Source organism: Pseudonaja textilis, chromosome Z (genome assembly GCF_049901715.1).
Source record: "Pseudonaja textilis isolate UNSWEBS1 chromosome Z, rPseTex1.2, whole genome shotgun sequence".
In the NCBI taxonomy this organism is placed as follows: domain Eukaryota; kingdom Metazoa; phylum Chordata; class Lepidosauria; order Squamata; family Elapidae; genus Pseudonaja; species Pseudonaja textilis.
The window spans coordinates 100591137-100616248 of record NC_142008.1 but is presented as its reverse complement, the minus strand read 5'-3'; the positions used below and the strand labels follow the sequence as shown (position 1 = coordinate 100616248).

The following is a 25112-nucleotide window of genomic DNA, read 5'->3' as shown; positions in this document are numbered from 1 at the left end:
AAGCTTTGGGAGAATTTGGTTCAAATCCCCATTTAACTATAATTTCACTGGATGACTTGAACCAGTTGCTCTCTGTCAACCTTCACCATCTTCCAGCATTATTGGAAGGAAAAAATAGTACAGGTCTATTGATTAGAAAAAAAGATAAATAATAATTTATGTTTTCTTGCAAATATTTTTCCTAGTGCCTGAGAGTGTGATAGTCTGTGGAAATAGCCTTAGGAGACGGGAGGGAGAGCTGTATACTGGATAACCAGCATGTAGAAGGTGTTTTAGTTCACCCAAAGGGAGGATGGTGTGGGAAACATTTCACTTCCTAGTTTTCTGGACTGTAAAAGCAAAGGAAGGGGAGAAAGAGAAAAAACGTTCAGTCTTGTAAAATTCTGTTAATGTAACTTAACAATAAAGAAAGAGATAGTATTCCTGATTGTGCTTCTTGTCTGGATAACCTCATGGGTTATTGCTAACATCAATCTTGCAGGATTGAAACAGTTTGATTGCTTTGGGGAAATTGAACCAGTTCATCAATCCTTTGGGAAAATACAGTATATTTTTAGTTCTTTGGCAATGACCCTTACAGGAAGCTAGGGACAAAATGAGCAACCTTTCAATCCAGCTGGAAGGATTTGCCTCTAAGAGCTTACATCCCAACTTCTCTGTGTTTCATTACAGCTGTAATTTTTAAAGGCCCATAACAACCAAGACTTCCTTTCTTCTGTCTAGCCTCTATTTAGTGCAATAAATAGTTATACACGGGAGAAAGAAAGATTTGGTTTTTACTAGAACTTAAAACTACAGCTGTAGGGGAATACAATGAAGTTGAGATGAAAGCTCTGTTGAAAACAATAAGACTTATTCCTAAATTAAACGGAATAATATTACACTGTTTATAGTTGGAATATATAAAGTGATAAAGTTTAACACCCTTTTCAGAATAACAATGTTTTTGTTATGTCAGATAATAACATGATTGATTGATTATATACTATTGAGTCATTTTTCATTCCCTCATGATGATTTATCTCTGTTATTTCAAGACTCCCAACAGGGTACTTTTTGCCACTATAACTGAGTCTTTGCTGCTGGTCATCCTCTTCTGCTTCATTGTACTTTTTGTAGTGTGCTAAAGCCTTATTTAAGGAACTACAGTAGATCTTTGTATAATTGACTGGATAATTTGAACCTGGTTACAGTATTTATACCTGGAATGAAAATGCTAAGTTGATTTATTTGATGATCCATTAACATGTTTTCTTAGCTGTCTATAGTATCCTCAGGAGACTTCTCCAAGCCAAAGTTCAAAGGTGTCAATGTTGTTATTGTCCTATTTCTTTTAAGTCCAACTTTTGCTTCCATAGAGTGTCACAGCATGATTGTAATTAGATGCAGCATATCTAATTAGATGCTGAATATCTTTTTTAAGACCTTCAATAGCTCCTCTATCAAGTGTTAGTCGATGATGTATGGCTTATTCCTTTACTATTGATAGTTGATTCTAAAAAGCTACTTTGCTATTTCTGAGGCTGGTGATTCTGATTGTTGTCATTAGTTGGTCTTCTTTATATTTAATTTTAGTCCCATTTTTCTACTGTGTTCTTTTACTAGTACTAGGGCTTGCCAATGCTTTGCATTTTTAACTAACAGCATTGTAATGTCATCAACACAGTGTAGGCTCTTGATGTTTCTTTCTCCAGTTTTAAAACATGCTTATCATTTCCAATTATACAGATAGTCCTCTACATATGAACATAATGGAGCCTGCTCCTTATGTTGTTGTAATGGTCATAAAACAGGTAAATCATGAAAACTGATCAAAACTGAAATGTTGCAAATAACCATAAATGCCACAGTATTGATGTGCGTCTGAAGTTGGGTCACATGATCACAGGGTGGATCTGATTTTCAAACACAGATTGTAAGTCCCTGTTTTTGAGTCAATTGTAACTTCAAATGGTTGCTGTATAATCTTTTAGCATCAATTTGCAAAGAAATGTCAGCATACAGTTCAGTATATGTATGTGAACAATAAACCATATTTATTATCTGTATTATTGAGATCAGAACGTTATGAAGTTTTGAAGAACGTAAGAGAAATTGCTTTTTAAGAATATATTGGCCCCAAAGAATGTGAGATTAGTTAAAAATGATGGTAAAAGCAAAACAAATGAGATCTAGGCAGAAAAGTTCAAATGTTTTCAGTCTTACAAGCCTGGCTTTGACTCTCTCTGTGTTTTTTTCCATGCTTGCAATGTTTAATTATGGTTGACAACTCTCTTTTCTTGGATGCAGTCTTCATCATTCATAGCTGCACCCTTGTTTAGTTTTTTAATGTTGAAAATAACTCCACAAATTTGAATGGGGCAGATGGTAGATTACTTCATTTAGGTGGGCTTTTGATAAATCTTGCCAGAATTTGCATATTCTTCATAATTAGGATGAGGAATTTTCAGATTTTTAAAAAATTGAATGTGGGAGAATGTGGGCTGGTGATTCTGATTGTTGTCGTTTGTCTTCTTTATATTTAATTTTAGTCCCATTTTTCTACTATGTTCTTTTACTAGTACTGGCAGAAGATAAGTATCTCCTTAGCTCTTCTTCGTATTCCTCTTTTTATTACCTAAAGAATAAAATGCAAAATAAATAAAAAAAATCTAGTGATGACCATATCTATTATTTATAAATAATCTCTGAACTTGATATGGGGTTTCAGAATTAAGTGGTTGTATGCTACTGTAGGCCATGGGATAAATTTTTGAGACCATCCTTTGAAGAGGTGTTGTTCAATTTCTTCTCTTTCTGTAGGATCACCTCAGATAGTCATAAGAAGAAGAATTAACTATTTGTAATTCTATCACTAAGAAGACTTCTCTAGTTGTCGAAATGCCTGTTGCTTCAACCAACTCTGAGACAGGTAAGAACTTATTCCTATCTCTGATTCATATTTTTCCAGCCTGGTATTTTTCAGAAATCTAAAGCTAAATTTAGAACAAAACTGGAGGGCATGAGGTTGCACTTTCTATGAGATAAAGCAAAGATTTGCAGGTATTTTATACTGCTCCCATAATTTCTTGTCAGTATCAACTGGATTTCCAGGAGTTCAAGTTGGAACTTGCCAGAAAACTACAATGTTCCTAATCTTTAACAAGTTACCCCATTTTCTGCATTTGCCAAAACTCTGACTCACAGGTTGTGTCAATGAACTAGTCACAAACTGTTTTATTTCCAATACTTATTGATGTTCTCTGGTTAGTAACCATAATAAAGACATATGTATGCATATAAACTAATAGATTGGCTGGATTCAGCTAAAAAGTAATCAAATATAACAGATTGTGCAAATGCAGCTGCTAGGTCTTTGACCTGGATAACTGGGTTGCATAAACCCAGCTATTCTGCTTTTACATTTTGCATTAAGATTTTGCTCTTACTCTCTCTTAGTCTTTTTCATCTGGTGAAGGCAGCCAGCCCTAGAACTCACTAGATATTTTGATTTACAATTCCCAATAGATCCAGGGATTAAGGATTGTGAGTATGTTCCTATACATACTAGAGATGACACACAAGATGGCTAGCCCAGCCTGTTGCTTTTTCACTAGGACTAGGGGAGATTTGGTGTTAATGAAGCCCAAGCAATTATAGGAGGTAGTGGGCTGCAGGGATTAAGGTTTTTGACTAGAAGGGAGAGAGGCCTCAGTTCCCAAGTCTAGCCTTTGCCATTGAAAGATTTGAAGCCTCTCTTTCAGCATCTCATAAGTTTGTTGGCTGTGGAGATGATATGTGTATAAGCTACTTTTAGGTCTTGGAGAATAATTACAAATGAAGAGTTTTCTGCAATATTGGATCCATGATTAATTATGCAAACAATCTATGTCTGGATAAACAGAGTGCTGATAAAATTTAACCAGCTTTCTCTGGATCTGCTGCACATTTCATTGCTGACTGCCTTATTCTTTGGATCGAGAGCAGGGTGTCAAACTCAAGGCCCATGGGCTGGATCTGGCCCATGGGCTGGATCCGGCCCATGGTGTGCTTAGATCTGGTCCACAGGGCCATCCTGGAAACAGTGAAGGACTGGCTTGCAGTGCTTCTGCCTGCCTGAGCTCCATTTCTGGCTCCGATAGCCTTCTGCAACCCTCTGCCAGGAAAATGGAGTTTGGGAGGGCTGCACAAGACCCTCCAGAGCTCCGTTTTTGCTGGCAGAGTGCTTGGACCACCACAGGCATCCCTGACACGAATGACATCAAGATAGCAATGCCCATCCTTGCCACACCCACCCTGGCCATATCCACCCAGCCACCATGATGCAGCCCTCAATGAAATCAAGTTTGACACCCCTGATCTTGAAGAGTTTTAGCTCTTCAAGATACCATATTTCCCCCCCTCTCTCTTAATTGTTGCATTGTACGGTAGAATTATTGTTAATTTTTCAGATATACCTGTTTAATCTCAATCTGTTGTCACATGGACACATGCTCAGCTTTGTCCTGGCATTGTTCCCCTTCTTTTTTTAAATTATAGGACAATAATTTGAACTAATAATTAGTTAGAATTCAGCCAAGATATCATAATCTAATGAAAACAACTGTTTCCTGCATTTGACAAGCCTATTTTATGTCCAGAAACTTAAAATGATTTTGAGAGGGAATGGAAACCCAATAAGCCTTCAGCCTGTCTCTGTGCACTATTATATTGGAATTAGGTTACTGGCCATTAGTTTTAAGCCTGGAACAAGATTTGTTTATTAACAAAATATTTCTTTGTCCTTCAGAGATGGGCAGGGTTTTTCCCCCAGATAGTAATAATTAAATCTACATTTCAGTTTCCTAAAAAAATCAGCAAAATAGCTCCAGTTCAGACGCCATTTGTGGAAACCAGATGAAATTTTACAAATTTTTCTTTAAGAGGTAATCAAGCCTCTTTCTAAATGCAATAAGTTGATTGAAGTGGATTGGTTTTGCACCTCCTGAAATAAAATTGAATATTGAAAATAATCCCTCCATAAAAACAATTCCTGATTTTCTACTGATTTTTGAAGAGGAAGAAAATATAGAGGGTTAGACTCAAAAGCCAAAATGATTCTTTCCAGATTTATAATTCTATGAAATTGCTGGTTTTGGTTCTTGTTTATGTCCATACTTATACTGGTTATCTTGTACATGTTTGACAAACAAACAAATAAATAAAGAGTAGCCCACTAGTTGCTTGACTTAACTTGAGAAAGCATCTGAGAAATTTCTGAATTCCTAAGTTTTCTACCCTTTTTAAACCAGGGTAGAGAACAGGATACCAATAGGTTTCAACATAAGGCATTAGGGAATGCATGAAATAGAAAATGATGTTTTGTTTTAAACCTGAAACAAATTCATCATGTTTTAGAAGGTTTGTCATAGCATATCTCGGTAGGCAGCAGATTGGCGGAAGTTCTTGGCTGCTCCAAGTTTTGCCTTAAACAAATCCTTACAAAGTGTTGGACCATGTCGTTTCTTCCATGCTCCTCTGCTTGGTTTGAATATTGGCCTGCCTGCCCATCTTCCCAGTGCCTTTATTGTCCTATTTCTCTTTAACCCTTTCCATCTCCAGTGTCATTGGTTTTCAATAAAACCTAGAGATAGGCCTCAACGTTCAACTTGGTTGCTTAATGACCATTCAAAATTATGTCAGAACCTCCAGAAGGTATGAGCAGTTTCTGATATCCCCCTCATGGTCATGTAACTGCATTTTGGCCACTTAGCAATCAGCCTGTATTTACAGCTTTTTGAACATTCTGCAGTCATGTGACCCTGAATTTACAAAGTTTTTGCTAAAAGCCCGCGTTCACTTCCAGTTTTCAGCAAAAAAAATAAAAACAACAGCAAATGATGCTTAACAAGCATGGCATTCACTAACATTTGGCATCTCATTTTAGGGCTGTCATAACTTATGACTGCAATGGGCAGGTTCTATTACAGTTGTAAGTTGAGGACTATATCCAGTCAATTCCCATACCTAGCTAGTTTGCCCCCTGTGGTACATTAAAGATAGGCCCACAAAGATCTAACAAAATAAACTAGAAATATAAGTTGTCAAGACTGGATTGTGTCTAGTATGTGTAGATTTCCCTGACATTGTATGGCATACAATGAATGAATGAATCAATCAATCAATTGGCATGGCCATCAGTGCCTTTGTTTTTTTCGTGCCTAATCCAGAAATACATCTTCCAGAGCTGACATGATTTGGTCTAGATGGCCCAAATTTACACGTTTCAGCCTGGTTGTAACCAAAGGTTTGGAAATTGTTCAGTAACCATGAAACTCAAAGAAAGTGGTAACCACCAAGCTATGGCATGGTTTGGAGGTTGCAATAGATCTCTAAGAATTCTCATGGAAACTGATCTGAACTTTCTGGGCTAATGTACAGATTGGTACTTTTCCACCCACACTTTCCAAATGTTCTAATATGTTTCTTCACTAAAAAAAACACAACCCCAAAATTCTGTCAGTCCATCATTGGAGAAAAAAAATATAATAAGGAAAACTTTTCACACAATTTTACAAAAGTCACAGAGAATTATAGAAATAGGACAAACAGATTTACTTAAGATTCTGCAAAATGGATTGACTAATTCAACCGTGCTTTTTGCTTTAAATTGTAGAAAATAAAATTATTAATAATAATGGATGAAAGCAACATAATAAAATAAGTACAAGTGTCAAATTCAGTATGCTTCAGTTAAACCAAAGGATTTGGTTAAAAACAATTATAAAGTCGATATGTTGTTTTAAAAAGACGGGACAAAGATAGGAGAAAATATGAAACTATAAATCATTACATAATTTCATAAAAATCTATTATTTATTTAACTGGATGAGTTGCTTCTCTTATGCTACAATAGCAACAGCACTTAGACTTATATACCACTTCACAGTGCTTTACAGCCTTCTCAAAGCAGTTTATAGAGTCAGCATATTCCCCCCAACAATCTGGGTCCTCAAATAAATCAAAGAAACAGGATCAGATTGCTTGGAAAATCCTCTTTGTTGTCATTTGTTGAATCACAGGGAATCAGGTGGCATGTACATTTAGTATCTTGGTTATTATTATTACTATCTTTGTAAGAGTCCTTATTAGCTTTCAGATATTGAGTAGGGATACTTGTTAAACATCTATGTTGCCTGTTGGCAGGATTGGTCCTTTTAATGTTTGTTTGTTTGGTTTATTGATTTTTGTGCCATCAAGTTGTTTTGCTTCCTATCCTGTTTCTTTGAAATCCATAGGGAATATCATAGCTCGCACAATTCTCATCTTTGTAGGTATGTTGAATAATACTTTTGTTAAAATCAATTGGCTTCATTAGTCTGACAATATGCAACTGTGTGTGGTAAAGATAATTAGCACTTATTTCAGTAACACTCTTGATTACTGTCTTTTCCCTCAGGTATCTCGCAGGATCTGAGCATGTGCATGCATATGTCTCTGAGCAATGCAGTGCCCATTAGCTATACTATAAATAAAAGCTCTAATATTGCCATTTATTTTCCATGTACATACCAAGATGAAATGTATGCTAACTGCAACAATTTTAAAATTACATTGTGAAAGAAACTAGGCAGGATTAGGTATTGAATTAATAACACATTAACATACTTTTTTTTTTTTAACATTTAAATGTTCTCTGTCTCCTCTTTTTTTTTTTTTAAGAACAAGTTTTATTGATTTTTGAAGACATTAACATACTATTAAGAAAACATTAGATCGTAGTAGGGTGAATAATAGATTTATAGAACTGTATTTTGGAGGTCACCGTATCTACCTTCTGCCTCGGAATTTCTAAGTTTGATTTGTCAACAAAAGTTTCCAATCTGGATCATGTTTTTTATTTATGAAATATTTGGACATGAGCTAAGGAATCTGCATTCTAAGAACCGAACTGTGAGGTCAGGTCGTTTTGCAATCACTCCTAATTTGGACTGTGATCCTATTTAGCTCAAATATGATTTTATTTGACTTATTTCTTATTTCCTCAGATAAGTTAGGCCTATGAGGAAAGTTTCATATTGACATTGTTGAGTTTAATTTCAAGGTACATTTTGAATATTGTAAGAAAAGGGATATGCTGTACCTGAGTTTGAAAAAGGATAATTATATCAGCTTTAACCTAAGTTCATTTAGAACTGTGAGAATAACTCAGTAACCAAATTTGTTAACTAAATAAACTGTGGTTTAGTGGTTTATAATTCAGGGTATTGTAAAAAAAAATTCAACTATTGTCCCAGCATCTGTGAACCATAGCGACATGTTAAATAAAAATAATGGCTTCTTTGAGGTTAGCATAATATAGAAACAGGGTGATTTAGAGGGTTTTTTTGGCTTGGATATCAGTTTTAGTGTTTTTCATGAGTCATCTACTGTGGGAACAAATGTTCACTCATGTGATATGTAATCTAGTTTTATATCTACTCAGAATGCAGCAGAAGAATAATGATTGTGCATAAGATTGACACCTTGAATATCCTAACTACAAGGCATTCAAAGAGGCTGCCTATCCCCGAACAGCTTCTGCTGCTATTTTGTTTACAAAATCATGGCAGATAATCTTAAATTTGACAATAACTCTGAGCTAACAACAGTATTCTTGGCTTCCAGTTGTGTCCAATTCTCAGAGATTGCCTGAACAAGTCTTGCAGTTTTCTTCTCAAGGTTTTTCAGAAGTGGTTTGCCATTGCTTCCTTTTTAGAGCTGAGAGAAAGTGACTAGCCCAAGGTTACCTAAGCTTAAGGCAGGACTAGAATTCATGATTTCCTTTTTTCTAGATTAATATATAACCACTACACCAAACAGTTCACTAACAACAATTAAAAACTACATTAAAGAACCATGAACCAATATAAAACCCACACAAGTATAAACAGCAGCCAAGATATGTACAACAACAACAGTAATTAAGACAGGCACTGCATTGGTCTACCACACCTACAGACCCCAAGCCTGGTTACATCACTTGTTTAAATTTTTAGTCTGATTTTACTGATTACATAGGAAATACAGTTTAAAGTCCTAGTGATGTTGTGTAGGATTTGAATGCATGAATGGCCACAGCTGCTATTTATCAGGTTGGATCCTTTATCTTTCCTCTCCCTAAAAAAGTTGAAGTCCGCACATCTTAAAGTTGTTGAGGTTGGGAAACACTGCCCTAAAATATTGATACCTTGCATTATTGCAGTAGAGTCTTCATTCAGGCCAAGCTTTTCCTGTCCAGGAAGAGAAAATGCCTATCTCAACTCTAATGCACATACAGCTAAATGCTAAGACCCAATTTATGTGTGAAGAGCTCTTTCACATGCTGGAGTATCTAATTAAAAATATCTGAAGATAACACATGTCTTTTCCAATCTGATAACATAGGTGTTGTTGAGAATTGAAGCTGATGTCCAGAAATCTGAAGGGTGAGAAAAAAGTTGTAAAACATGGTTATGTTGCCTAGAGATGATAAAAAAAAAATATTATCCAGTACCTCTGAAAATATTAGGCATAATGGTCTACTTATCTTAGTTATTTTCCTAAGCTGCCACCTCATCCATTCTCCCTATGCTGTGCTTTGGTTGGTCTTTTCTTCTGATAGACACCCTTATAAATAATATGTCCTATATTACAAGCACATATTTTTTTCTTTGAAGGGCACACTTAAATATTTCTCCAGGTGCTGAATTCAAACTCTTAAAAGTCCTAGCCAGAGTGGTCATTGATTGGCTAGTAATTAGGTAAAATGTTAGTGTAATACATTAAAGAAGCACCAAGTTTGAGAGAATAGGAAGCTGTCAAACTTACAAAATCCAAAAGAAAAGAAAACAATGCATACACAGATCGATGTTGACAATGTTAAGGTGTGTGAACTTCAGTTCCTAGAAATTCCCAGAAAGCATGCTGAGTTGAAATCCAGACACTTTAAGTTGCCAACACTGAGAAACACTGCCCTAGTGGTGGCGATGATGCCGTTTTTCCTTACAAATAGTAAAAGATAGGTGCATCTATTTTTAAACGCCTCATTCCATCTGTACAGAAGTATATTGTATTTAGAAGTGGATATGTTGGAACTAACAGAATTTTCATGAGGTAGATGGAAGACTGTGCCCAAGGATTTGGTCAGTAAATGTCAATTGGCATGAAATATTTCTGGGACAAATCTTTTCTAGGTATACTGGGTCATTTAAACTCCAGTTTCTCCCTTTGCAAAAAAAAACCCTTGTCAACTACTCTGGAAAATAGTACAATTATATCAGTTGTAGTAAACAGTTTTGACAATATTTAAATATTTGCTTTATCCATCCTGGTTTAGATGCAAATCTTTTCTCCCATTGCCACAGAAACAAAGATGTAATAGGGTGAATGCTGGAGAAAGAGGGACCGGCATCTTAGCAGCTAACACTTTTCAGTGTTAAAATATTGAATCAAGCTGTGCTCAGACAGGAAGCAGCTGAAACTGCTTTGTTAATGCTTCTATTGCACACTAACAGAAATTACTGTCACATTTCAAGAAAAGGGCTTGCTAGTATTATTTTTATGGAACTTCACTTTACTGTTGAACTGTCTCCTTAGGCTGCTATTTTAGAGTGTCAATTGCCTCCTTAGAATCTTGAAAGGAAGGTAGAGAACACAAAACATTACTGGTTTTGATTTTGTTGTCTGCTACAGTATACATAATTTGACACCTACGTATCAAGCGCAGCACTTCTAAATTGTTGGATAATGGTCACCTGTCATGAAAGGACTATAGATCAGGTGTATAGTAAATGTTTTGAATGCAGTCTCGAATCTGGTGTTTTGCTTTTCTTATTAAAAGGATGAGATAGGTGATGAGAAAATCCTTTTTTGAGCTGTGCTAAGAGTTGCGATTCAACAGACATTGAGGGCCACTTTCATCCCTAAAGTACAATATGCTATCCTAGATAAACTGAAAGTCTAATTATGTACAAGGTAACTTCCTATATTCTTTCCCTTTAAATTAAGCCACTTGATCAATCCTCACGTCTACTATTTTGCCAAGATAGGCTGTGGTCCTATGAAGAGTTAAGTTGATGTGGCTGAGGAAGGTATTTTGTAGAGTGGTATGGAAAATTATTGACTTTACTCTTGAAAATGAAAGTTTGATTGAGCCAGGTCAAGTTTGATTTGAGATAAAACAGAGGCTGACCCAAGGAGAGCCTTTAGTTAAAGGTGCATTTTTTCTTTTTTCCTCCTTCATGCCACTTCAATATCTGTCAACAAATGATTTCTTTTGAACAATTGATGTAGATTATCAACATGTCTTCTACATGCTCACATATAATCTTTCATCTCTAATACCATGCACAGAGTCAACGTTACTAAAGACTACTCATTTAAAATGGAACACTTTGACCAAGATTGTATAATGCCATGCTTCACTGGCCAAGACAAGTCCACTAGAATGAAAGTTTAAGCATATTTTGCTTACCCAAAGATATTGAAAGACAAGCACTGAAATGAATGAGGGAGAGTTGAAGAGAGTTGAATCCCAAGAGCCCAGTGCATGTTGAAAAGTCAAACAAAATTCAGTTCAAACAAAACAACAATATAATGGAGAAAGAGTGGTGGAAAATGAGAGGAACTGACCCTGCCCAGCAAGATTGTACGGACTCCCCAAGATACACAAAATAGGAGTCCCCCTCAGACCTATCATAGCGCTATGAGACTCCCCTACATATAAACTGGCTAAATGGCTGGCACAACATCCAAGCTTCCTCACCAACTCTCAAACAGCAGAGTCACATCATCCACACGATTTTTGACAAAATTACAAGGCTTAAATCTGGCTCCTGATGAGATTATAGTCTCTTCTGACATAGTGTCCCTATTTATTTATATCCCTCCTCCCCACTTAGCATATGAAGTAACAAATAGAAAACTAAAAGAAGAAGAATACAGCACAGATAGAACAATCTAACAAGGACTCAAATCATGAGGCTATTACAATACGTTAACACACCTTCTTCACATTTAGAAAGGTAATGTGTGAACAAATAAAAGGGGAACTCATGGGATCCCCAATATCAGGAGTTATTGCAGAAAGAGTCCTGTGTGAACTAGAACACTGTGCATTTCAGAACTACACACCCAAATTTTGGTGCCGCTGTGCAGATGGCACATTTGTCATCATCAAAAGAAATGCACTGAAAAACTTTCATGCCATGCTGAACTCCATCCTCCCGGATGTACAGTTCACAATGGAAGAAGAAATAGCTAGACAATTACTTTTTTTAGATGTGCTTGTCAACAGACAAAAAGACAGAAGTCTAGAAATCACAGTTTATAGCAAGGCCACCAACACTCCACACACTCCAAATTTCAACAGCAATCATCCACTGTCACACAAAAAGAGTTGTATTGGAACACTATATAGCAGAACTCACTGTAGCACCCAGCAAGCCAAACAGCTGGAGAGCACATGGACAATTCAGGGTAGAATGGGTACCTACAATAATTCGTTACAAGTTGTCTGCACAACGGGGTGGGGAGAAAAAGGAAAAAAACAAGACACAAGACCAATTACATGGCACAACCTGATATATATCAATTTCAGAAGCAGGAGAATGCAGCTTCTGAGATCTGCAAGTGGGCATTGCATACTGCCCAGAGGCTATCATATGAGGGCAAATTATGCATTGGAAAGACTGCTTGGAGGTGGGAAATACTTCTAATGTACTCAAATTATTGTAGGTAACCTATTAGATGCCCTGCATGAATTGTCCCTGAGATTAGGTAGGACAGAAAGGAAAGAAGCTAACCACCAGATTGCAAGAACACAAATGAGTGGTCAGATGAGGAGACCCAAACTCACTGGTAGTCTTACATTGCAATACACAAGGATATACATTCAGTTTTGAAGCTAGTAAGATCATTGGACAAGTAGGCAAAAATCAGGCAGGGAGATGATTGAAGCCTGGGAAATAGGACCCTCATCAATCAATGCTGATTTACCTCCAGTTTATCAAGTACTTAGGAGGCTAGGGTTTGGTAGCATAAGGAAACAACAGCCAATGACTTAATAGCGACTCATCCATGCTCCGATCTACATCTAAAACGGTACACACAACAGCCACCATATAAATAGCACACAGAGAACAGCCCAGAGCACACAGAGAAATTACCTGAAGATAGGTCCAGCAGGAGTCCAAAAGCTCAGAAGACACAGTCTCTGGTCTCAGTGACTGACCCAGATTGAATGTTGGAAAGTATCCTTTTTCAAGGGCATTTCTGGAATGTCCATTAACTATGCAGGGTATGGTGGTCAATCAGCTCAGGGATAGTCTAGAACAGGGGTGTCAAACTCAAGGCCTGTGGGCCGGATCTGGCCTGCGGGGCCACCCTGGAAGCAATTAAGAACTGGCCCGCTGTGTCTCTGTCAGTGAAAATGGAGCTCAGGAGGGCTGCATATGGCCCTCCAAAGCTCCTTTTTTGACTGTGATGGCCTCCTGCAACCATCTGCCAATGAAAATGAAACTTGGGAGGGCCTTCCTGAGCCCCATTTTCACTGGCAGAACACTTAGGCCACCATAGGCACCCTCAACATGAATGACGTTGAGCTGGCCACCAAGCCATGCCTCCCCGCATCCCAAGGTCAAACACAACCCTGATGCAGCCCTCAATGAAATCCAGTTTGACATCCCTTGTTCTTTCAATACTATTGAAAAAGGAGTATTTTTCAATTTTTGTCAGACCACATACATGCATTTTATTAGCACTTAAGATTCATCCCTCTTTCTCTTGTTCATCCAAAGATAGCTAGTAACCTCATTTTCTAGGTGAAAAGAAATAGAAGGGTGTGTTTTTATAAGTAATAATACCACCTGATACACTGTGTATTTCTTTGTATGAAGTTTGTTTAGGAAAATAGCTGAAATCAACATTAATTCTGTTGCTTTACAAAGGTTGGTGAATATTCTATGATTCCCACATAAATGTAACCCACTCTTTAATTATTTCTTGGATGAAAGGGTATTTCCAGTTTGAAACCAGATTCACCTGAATTATTTCAATCTTTCATATAAAAAAAACTTCTTGCAATCTTTCATATACATGGTGTTTGGGAACCCATTTGTCACAATATGCTATTTACCATAAAATTCTAAATTTATTTTGGAAATGTGATCCTGAGAACCTAGACATGTTGAACATACCAAGGTTAGCCATCTAAAAGTGAGCTGTCTTCAGCAGGTGGCATTCTCAGATAACACACGAGGATATGGTTAGCTTCCCTTTTTTGTGTCTCTTTGTGTCTCCAATGAATAGTTAGTGATCATTGTAATTATCCTCAAGACCTTGGGTGATGCTTTGTGATGTATCTCAATGCCGTAGGGATAATTACAGTGGCAACCATCTGGTGTTCATTAGAGAAATATCCCTCTACTCCTGCTCCTCCTCATCTTCTTCCTTAGAAAGATTTATTATGCCTTGTTGGAATGTGAAGAAAGGGAAAGATAGGATGAGACTAACTGGCAAAGGCAGTTAGTTTTCTCTGAAGAGAAAACATATGTGCAAGGGCCTATGTGCAAGGCAATTCTGGATTTATGTGCAAGGCAATTCTGAGATCTGCTCTGTGTACAAGAAATGAATGTGGTTCAGAGCTTATCATTCCCCTAGAACATGGTTGTCTGATCTTTTGGCTTGCCTGGGCCACATTGAATGAAGCTGAATTTTCTTAGGCTGCATATAAAATATAGTTAATGTATATAAATTACATATTAATGTTAAAGGTTTATGATCTTGTGGGGCCACATTACTAGCTGTGGCATGTGAGCATGGTTTGGACATTCCTAAAAGGAATGGATCGGTTTTCTAGACAGCAGTGAGCAGTAAGACAAAGGGTACAATAATACACCTATGCTTTGTATCTAGCTAACATGCTGCCCTCATATTCACTAGGGAATACTATTCCCTCCTCAGAGTTGAAGTAAAATCAACTAGCAATCTGCTTGACTTGGGTAGATAAAACTAGGAAGAACATCATTTAGCCTTTATCTCAATCAGGACACCCAGACAAAATGTAAAGTTTAGTGGTTTTATTTTCTCTTTTTATTATATTTTTATTAACCATTTTTAAGAAAGGAGAAAAAAAAGGGGGGGCAAATAAAGTGAATAAATTGTAAATTTACAGGTATAAAATCAGGTAGACATTTCCAGTTATTTAATTAGTGTTAAACAACTGAATAGGTTACATTGTTTTAAAAACCCATTGATTCAAGTAATATATATCAAAATCAAATCAAAACAAGTTTATTACAGACAAATAATATATATCTGTATTTAAATCAACATAGTCTGATTCATAAGAAAGAACTATAGTACATCCCATTTGAGCAGTTGGAAATCTTTCCTCATTTAACAGATCATTGAAGGTCAGAATATTAAGATTTCATGTTAAGTGAAATCCAAATTTTAGCTGTGGTACATGCTCATAAAAAGTAAAGATTTATTATTTAACTATGAATATCTGTACATCAAATTCAAATATGAATTTTTAACATTAAGGTGAATTTCCATCACTTAATTAGTGATTCTTCTGCAAAAAAAGAATTGAATATATTTTCAATGGGAGTAGTTGCCGTGTTGCATTTTGGTATATTTTGTTGGAATGTGAAGTTTTGTAATGTATAATAAAAAGAGCAAGTTAAAAAGGAAACCCAGCTTTTAGAATTTGATACATTCTGTTAGAAATTATTTTCCAAAATGTTTGAGCTTTACAACACTGCTACCAAATATGGAAAAAAATATCCAACCTGTTGTTAACATTTCCAACAATTTTTAGCAAATGGTCTGTCCATTATAGCAATCAGTAATGGAATTATATGCCAGCAGTAAAACATTTTATACCACTTTTCTGTAAGTATATTTTGTGTAATAGATTTTTTTCACTGAAATTGTCAAAATTGCATACCAATTATATCTAAATTCTGCATCCATCTAAACATACAGTTTTTAACTTGTTTGTTAAAACTTGTGGTGAGTCATATTTCACCAACAGTTTATAAATAAGAGCCAAAAATTCTCTGAATTTTGTTTTATAAATATAAATTCTATGTGTTTCTTTGGGTTTCTGTATTCTTTAAAGCTATTTCATTCATTTGAAGATATTGAAACTATATGTGTGATTCTGGTAAATCTACATGTTAAAAAGTTTCCATATTTGTCTTATTAATGAACGTAGGCAATGTGATTTGTTACCTTTCCACTGAGAAAATTTGCATTTTCCTTTTTTTGTGAGAATTTTGAGGCAAAAGATGAAATTGTAGACTGATTCTTTTTTAATTTATTCCAGACTTTAGATATACTGCTTATTATCGCATTATCTCTTATAAACTGTTTATTTCTATTAGTTCAACTAAATGCAAAGTTTCATTCATTCCTTCATTTTGTATAAAATCCATCTCATACCAGTGACTTTGGGCAATTGATGCAAGAGTTGGTCATGTACATTTTTAAAACATTATCTCTGCAAAAAAACACCAATATATATTTACACAGCAAGGTTTACCATTCTCTTTCATGTCTGCAGTAGAAAATTTAAAAAGATGAGACTGATTTCCTGATGCCTGGATTGGTCTGATTTATGTGATATTACTTTTTGTCAACTCTTAGCAACCACATCGATTTCCACCCCCACCCACATGATGATGTATCAGTAACCTTTCAGGTCCCCTGACAATATATTGATTGCCACTGTAACACCTTGTTGCTGGTCATCCTCTTTCCTTTCATCTTTCTAAGCCTTAGAAACTTCTCCAGAGAATTAAGTCTTTGCACAATATGTCTGAAGTAGGATAATTTGAGCTTGGTCGTTTGTATCTTGAGGGATAATTCTGGATTGATTGTTCACTAACCCATTTGTTTATTTTCTTGAATGTCCACAGTATTCTCAGGAGTCTTCCCCAACTCCAAAATTCAACAGTGTCAATACTCTTCCTATCCTGCTTCCAAAGTCCATCATTGGCTTTACTACTTCACAGGGCTCCAAAGGAAAGACAGGATTAATATTTCCATACTCTAAAACTCTCCTGCAGAAAATAGAGTATAAGCAGAAAATAGAATATAAGCAGAAAATATAGAGTATGTTGAACCTGAAAGTATATAAAAGTTTGTATGGAAATGTATATTCAAAAAATTGAGAGCACATTGCATCTACTATCAAAAATGTTTGCTTATGTTGGCATTTTTGTTAACAGTAAAGTGGCTGCCATAATGTGTGACCAGATAAGTTTGTTCACTTCTTTAATTCCTTAAATTTTTCTTTCCTTGTCTCTGGGAAGTGGAATGGGTCAACTCGCCATGTCCATCTTGCTGCCGTCATCTCACTGCAGCCATGTCTCCATGACCAACTCACTGCAGGACACATGGTGAGTTGTCCTGCAGTGAGATGGTCACATTGGGTTGGTTGCAGCTAGATGACCACGACAAAATGTATGCAGTGAGTTGGCCATGGTGTCCAAAAGCCTCCAGGGAGGTAGAAGTGCTTGTAGGTTGAGTGCTAAGCTAAAGCCGCTAACCCCTTTCTGTCTTTAGAATGATAATGGGCTCATTTTGGACTCCAGGACACATTTCGAAGTATAATAACTTGCCAAAATCTTATGCTTTGTTTACTGTGTGCCAGCTTTCCTGTTAATTTTTGTAATTGTTGTTTGAAAAATGATATTTAAAAAAAAAAACTGAGACATGAAGCCCAATGGTTGGGTCTGGAAATTGTATACAGACATAGTGGTGCTGAAGAACATTGTTTGGAATAGGCAAAGGAAACAACTTTGATTTATTGTCCATAGTGGTTTTTTCCCTTTTATTTTATTGCTTGATTTTTCATTTCTTTCCACTGTCTTTGCTGTTGTGCTTGCTATGTTAAGAACAAATACACTTTCAGGGAGAGAAACAAATAAGATAAGATTAGCAGCAGATGCATCGCTGGAAGAGCTTCAGTAATTAATACTTGTCTTTAGATGTGACTGTTGCTGGGTTTTTAAAAAAAATATAATTTCCTTTGCAGCTTTGAAAGACTGTCTGTCCTGTTGACTGACTGAGAATAAAATCTTAGTTATTAAATCATGTATAGATGAATTTGTGAAACAGAGATGAGGCCAATGCCTGTGGCACTCTGCCAGCGTTAATCAGGTTATAGAAAGGTTGCTTGTTTGCATGTGGAAAAAGCAAAGGGGATTGCTTGCCTTAGTTTCTGCCCGGGATATGCTGATAAGAGGAGGGAATGTCAGTTTGACCTAATTCTTCCAAAAGAAGCAGAATATCAGAAGACTTTGTCCCTCTAGTTTTGGATATACCTTCCATCTGAATCATTCAGCATTGATTGGAAAGCAATAAATTCAAGCGGACAGCTTATTCATTGAATATGATTTATGTATCTTTGCGGGCTGGACAATATGCTGCAGAGCAGTTTGATTAAATCTGATTCTGAACCCTGATAATACTCCAAGATTTATAAAGTCACTTAGAGCTTTATTGGAAAATCAACAGTCCCTAGCATTCAGGCTATACAGGTAGCACTTGACTGTTCAAGATGCCTAGTGACTGTTTGAGATTACAACTGACCTCAAAAAAAGGAGACTTATGGCCCAGATGCAAAGCTCGCATGTTCAATCCCCCTCCATAGTCACATGACTGAATTTCAGGCACACAATAAATGGCCACATTTATGGCCATTCACACCATGTCACAGTCACATGATTGTATTTTATGGTGGTTTTATGAAAATGAGAACTTCTAATTTTTGGCAAAACTGTACGGATAGTGAACTGTTGATTTGCTTGATGACATCCATGTTTAAGGCTTAATAAGAATTGCAAAAAAGATTGCACAATTGGGTTGGTCACATGCCTGGTCTGTTTTACAACTGTTATGTCCTATGTTCTGTTATGGTTGTATGTTAACCTGTAACAGATTCATCCAAATGAACAGAAAAATGATCAGAAAAAAAGGTGTACAAACATAGTACTGCAATTATAACATTAGAAATAAAATGTGCAATCTTGTGAATACCTGCCTAGCTCTCATTCTTCACACCTTGATTTTCATAGCAAAATTCAAGTCTCTACAGTCACTGAGCTGAGTCTTTTGTTACTACTTCAGCAGTCAGGTATACCAACCATTTCCAATGGAGCAATTCAGTACGTGAACTTGACCAAATGCAGAACACAAAAGCAAATTGCATGACAAATGATAATAGTAAAACCACGGATTGTTCTCAAATCCGCTTAAAGCAGCTTAATGAAATAGCTTCAGGAAACACACAGCTTTTTCTGGCAGCAGAAGTTAAGGGAACAGGTTGAGATGAACTATATCCACATATATTGAGCAAGAATGTTAGGTTTTCATTCAATTAGTTAATTTAATTTTAAAAACATGATTTTTAGAGACTGTGAATGCATTAGTGAAAGCATTAGACTGAGATTAGCAAGGAAGAAGTCCTGTTCTTCATTCAAGAGGGAATTTATTTTGTAATCTAAACACAAAGGCATCTGTCTCTGCAGTGAAGTGACCCTGCAGTACTTGAAGTGACACTGCAGTACTTGAGAATCATTCTGGAAAAAAAACCTGAAGATAAGAAGTCCAATTTATTTGAGAAATCCTAAAGTGCTGCTGGGAGAAAAAAAAAAGATAATCACAAATTGCCTTCTTTTCTTAGTACTAGTGGTAGAATTTCTGGACAAAGCGGTTGGCTGGTAACTTGTAAGAAGAGATTTGTGTCAGTATTTGTGAATGAATGACTCATAAATATTTATTAAATTTTATACAATTCCTCTCCACTATGCATATTTCTAAGAATTCTTTCCACTTCAACTTTGTTTTTGAATGCCCATATGGTTTCATATCTGTTCTACGTATTCAAGATGTGTTACTTTTCATCTCCTCCTTTTCCATCTCTTGAAAGGTTAGAGAGTGGGTAGATTAACTCTCTGTTTTTCATTATTTTTATTTTAATAAGACTAATGCTAGTGCTATCATTTCTCTACACAGCTATGCAGCAGGTCCTGGACAACCTCAGTGACCTCCCCAATTCCATGGGAGCTGGAGATCTGGATCTCATCTTTCTCCGTGGCCTCATGGAGAGTCCAATAGTAAGGTCATTGGCTAAGGTACAGTTAAATGGGTAGCTAGGGATGGGATTGTAGCTGAGCAAATCCTGCACCTTCAGTTCCACTCACTTTCACTACATCCCAAACTTGGCAACTGTAACACTTGTGGACTTCAATAGCTGGCTGGAGAATTCTGAAAACCCACAAGTCTTAACGTTGCCAAGTATGGAGACCTCTGCACTACATCACTTACTCTTTCTCAGTCTTGGCCATAACACATTTTTCCAAATAGTTGAGTTGACAATTTCCCCTATTCCTTTGTCCCTCCTCTGTCCTTCCTTCCTCATGAATAAATTTGTACCTTACATTCATTAAAAAAAATCATTCCATTTTGTTTATGAATATAATTATTAATTTTGATAACTGCTTACTGAAAAAAATCACTATTTACAGCTGCAGAATCTATTCTTAGTGGCAAGACTAACCAGGAAAATGAGAATTACAAAAGAAAGCAAGCTGCTCTTGGAACAAAAGAGTTATAATGTACTGTCCATATGCAAAATCATGTTTAAGAGTTTCTGAACTTATAGAATCCTGGATGATGCCAGTTTGGTGATTCTGCAGTATCTCCTCTCATCTTCTCTCCTAGGAAATTACTTATTGATTCAGAAATTCTTCATAATTTTATCTAAATCTTTCCTTCATACTAAGAAAGACTATTGATTTTTGCTGGCCTTTTAATGCTTGATCCACCACTTCTTTCTGTTCTTTCCCGCCATCTTCAACAATTACCATTAGATTCCCAGCATTTACTGTGGTAGCATACATTTTTTTATTTGTAACTTTTCCTAGAAAAACATGAAGCTGAACTCAATAACTAGATGGGTAATACCAGTAGTTGCACTACTTCTGTTTTGTTGACAACAATGTGGAAGTGGTTTGTCATTGTCTGCTCTGGTCTGTTTTAGACTTAATTTATTTTATAGCCTGTGAGTTCTTGATGGGCTCCCAACCAAGTACTAACCAAATCTTTGGGTTTTTTTTAGATCAGCCAAAATAATTTGGTATGGTTGTTTTTAGCCCATGCTGTTTTGTTTTGTGTTTTAAACTGTTTTAGTTGTATATCTTGTAAGATGTCTAGAATCTATTGGAATAGGTGGTGACAGTACATTTCATAAACTGTCATTTTCCTCTTCCACCATCCTGAATGTTGGCTCATGATTGATAGATGAGGTGATTTTGTGCCATCATTTTTTATTCCTAGCGATCATAAAGGTAAATTTTCTCTGTGACAATCTGTTCTTTATATGGTCTTCCAAGTCTCCCAATGGTGTGCTCTTCACACTATAAGTAATCTATCTACCTTGCTCCTGTCTATCCACTTCACTTTCCTTCTATTTTTCTTAACATTGGAGCCTTTTCCAAAGAGCTAAGTCTTCGCAAAATATGTGAAGTGCTCTTTTATATCTTGAATTAGAACTCTGAATCTCAACGTGCTACCAGTATTACAACTAAAATTAGAATGGGAATTTATGACCATCAGTATATTGCTAATTACAATTTTCAGAAGTTTTCACAATTAAACAGGCTAATCGGGACTGCGGGGAGTTATTGTTTAGCAAAATCCGGAGAGCTACTTCCAAACCTAAGATAAAACTTCCAAGCAACCTAGGTCCTAGAAGACTCCTGCCCAAAAAATGATTAGAACTGAATTGTTGTCTCTCCCTCTTTTTCCGTTATTCATTTCTGCCCCTCTTGTTTCCTGTAATTAACGACTCCAGATTTGCACATATTAGAAGCCCTAAGAAATACAATATAATGAAAGAAAAATAAACTCCTATAAGTAATACAGTATATGGTGAAAGGCAAGCAGCAGTTGATCTATTGTTGGTCTTTAAAGGAATGTTTAAAATGTTTAACCTATCAGTCTGAATCCCTGAGGCCAGTATTTCTCAACCTTGGCAACTTTAAAATGTGTGGACTTCAGCTTCCAGAATTTTCCACCAATGTTGTCAAGAGTGAGAAACATCCCTCTGATTATTTTGCTGTCCCCTAAGAAGACTCCAGGTGATTTACAGTGTCATACCTAAAATCAATAAAGTAATTGCAAAACAGTAATCATTAACCACCCTGTTATCTGTTATTCCAGCATCAGTGCTTACAATTCAAAATTAAAAACATAAACGCCTTTCTAAAGACTGTCACTGGGGAAAAAATGAAAAGGAAAAAAAATATGCCCTGTGCCCCCCATGAATCCTGGGGGGAGCCTCAATATCCCTCAATACATCAGCTCTGCCTGAAAGAGATGGTAGTTTCTTATGGTTTAAAATCCATAGATTTGGACTCTACTCAGAAGCCTATTGGTATTCACAACAAAATCAGTCTTACATGGCTTTTTTTTTTTTTTTTGCACTAAAGGCCAGCTTTTACGCAGTCTTCAGAGACAGCCTCAACTTGACTATGTTATAGTAGTCTAATCAGTAATGAAGGCATATGTTTATTTCCACCAAGGCTTCCAATTCCAGAAGGGCTGCAGCTCACCCATCCTCAGAATTTGTCAGCAAAGGCTCTCCTAACCATGGCTTCCGTCTGCCTATCAAACAGTAGCCCTGAGTCTAGCAGTACTCTCAGATGTGTGGTTGCTTTTTTAAAGAGAGCGACACCCCACCCGGTGGCACAGCTGAGCTGGAAGAAAGCCATTTGGTTTTGGAATAAATAACACATATCTCACAAAGATTCAACTTAAGCTTGTTCCTTCCCATTCAATTCTTCACAGACTTCACACACCTGATTTAAGGCCCTTCTGCATTTGGTAGCTTAACCTGGAGTAGAAACTAATATCTGCATATCATTGACATACTGATAACTTCGCTGTGGATTAATAGATGACCTCTTGCAGCTTCTTCAAGTAGACTTTTATGTGATGCTGTGAGCAGGCTGGGAAAGAAGTGCAAAGTAGAATCCATATGAACAATCAAGAGATAGTCGACTGCTTATCTCTTAAATTGCAGTGCAACAGGAAACCTGGAAAGAAGCATTTTAAACCATCTCAAAAAGAGTCTGTCCGAAAGAGGTCATGGTAATGGGGGTGGGGAGGGGGAGTGAGTCACATTGTAAGCTTGAAAATGAACTTTACCCGTTCAGTCAAGCTCACTTCATTTGGTAAACCAAGCAGCGTCTCAGAATAAGCGAAAAAAGAGAAGCCATTTCAGAATTTGACCTGTTGAATTGCTAGGAAAATCCCTAAGGTCTGCTAAAATCTGTCTCAGTCCACGAGGCTTCAGGGATGGACCATTTAATTAGTCCTTTGATCTTTCAAATATTATCAGGGGTGACAGAAAGTGATCCAAATACTGCAAATAATTCACAAACTGCATCTTCAATTTTCAGATGACACATCAACTATTCTGAGATGAAGTCTGGATTTATCATCCGGCTACCACTGTGAATCAGGCTAGAGATTATTTGGAACAAGTTCATAATAGTTATGCAGGCCTTGAGCTCCTAAATCTTCTCAGCATCTCCATCCTCATCCCAAAGAAGTCAATACCTAACAACAGTGTTTCTCAACCTCAGCAACTTTTAAGATACATATGGACTCCAACTTGCCAGCATGCTGGAAGTCAAAATTCACACATCTTTAAAGTTGTTAAGTTACTGGCCTAGAAGACTCTAAAGTCCTCCCTGGCGTTTTCCTATTAAAAATAATGGAAGTGTTCTGACAAAATGATATTCTCCCTGTGTTCTAGGTGATCAGTTTCCTGATCCTCAAGCATTGTAGGGTTAGGATGAAGAATTGGTCTTTATTCAACCAAATAAATGCAGCAGCAAAATACTTCAGGATTTTCCTGCACTTATTTTGGCACCGAAAATGGTTCCCAGACAGGATTCATATTAAGCCTGCTCTTTTTACCCTCCCCCAATTTCCATGAGTGAAGTTAAGCCTCTATTTGCCAGTCTATTATTTTTAGCTCCTCTTTTGTATCTGTTTCCCTGCTTGAGGCTTATCTAGAGCAGCTATTCATCTTCCATAAAGCAAAGACCTGTTTGATTTCTGGCTACACGCCACCGAGGGCCAGGAAAAGCTCTCAGTTGTCTCACTGTTCCCCTTGCTGTGTTTCTGAGCAAGTGGGTTGTGTGTTTCCATACAGAAGAGTAGTTACTTGGCTTCTTTTTCTTTATAACATGCACAGCTCATTCTTTGTGTTTGTCTTCAGAAAGACTTGACAAAAGCTTGACGGGTACCCACTGCGTAAAGCTATTTAATTCTAGAAATCTTTATAAGACCTCTATGCTTATTTTTTTTTTAAAAAAAATCAACAATCCTTAAAAGTGATGATCTTGTAATTTTTAGGCAACCCAAAGAATATAACTTAATATCCTTACATTATCTGCCGGGACACAAGGCTGTAGGAGGTGGACAAAGGGTTTGTGTGGGTTTATCTGTTTATGTGTCCCTTTAATCCCTTCTTTTTTGCCCTTTCTCCATCTACCTTGCAGGCTCATGAGCGTCTGGAGGAGACAAAGCTGGAGGCTGTGCGGGACAACAATTTGGAGCTGGTCCAGGAGATACTTAAAGACATCACACACATTGCTCAGCAAGATAGCACAGCAGCTGAACTGGCCCGCATCCTCCAGGAGCCCCACTTCCAGGTAAGAGTGGGGGAGGGAGGAGAAAATTGGGGAACAGAGAGAGAATTTCAGAATTTTTGTATGTTTTTGTTGATTTGTTTGTAGAGTATTTGGAAGGATAAGGAACAAAAATGGTACAATTAGATAAATTAGGTAGATTCTGGACTTCGTAAACTTATAGGGGGAACCTCTTGAAATTTTATTACATTTAGAAGCCTTCTGTTCCTGCTTAGAAATTGCCTAGATTTTGCCCCGAAGTCTATTCAAAAAGGTTATATCTGTATATGTATTAATCAAAGAGAGAGAAAAAAGGGGACAAAAGCAATAAATATTAGCCACTGTGTTTTGTACCGAGCTTAGGATATTAGCATTATATCTGATTGAGTTGGGAATTGCTACTTACAGTAACATTTC

General features: G+C 36.7%; 1 protein-coding gene and 1 long non-coding RNA gene across 19 annotated transcripts in view; one reads left to right on the top strand and one right to left on the bottom strand.

Annotated features, from left to right (window-relative positions):
* MPP2 (MAGUK p55 scaffold protein 2) overlaps positions 1-25112 on the top strand; it is a 98160-nt gene that overhangs the window by 18764 nt on the left and 54284 nt on the right. For 12 of the 18 annotated variants that reach the window (XR_015740285.1, XR_015740284.1, XM_087917438.1 and 9 more), the window contains exons 2-4: positions 2803-2911; positions 20008-20126; positions 24567-24719. Coding sequence is in view for 15 of the 18 variants with exons in the window: in XM_087917438.1 (XP_087773564.1) it covers positions 2881-2911; positions 20008-20126; positions 24567-24719 (303 nt within the window). In the remaining 3 variants the exon portion in view is untranslated. The remainder of the gene's footprint in view (positions 1-2802; positions 2912-20007; positions 20127-24566; positions 24720-25112) is intronic. The other 6 variants (XM_087917442.1, XM_087917437.1, XM_087917430.1 and 3 more) reach the window with 2 other exon arrangements.
* LOC148124178 (uncharacterized) lies at positions 16783-24642 on the bottom strand. The gene is made up of 3 exons (XR_015740286.1): positions 24560-24642; positions 22854-24299; positions 16783-17048 (listed from the first exon to the last, which is right to left on the bottom strand). It is a non-coding gene; the product is annotated as an uncharacterized LOC148124178 (long non-coding RNA).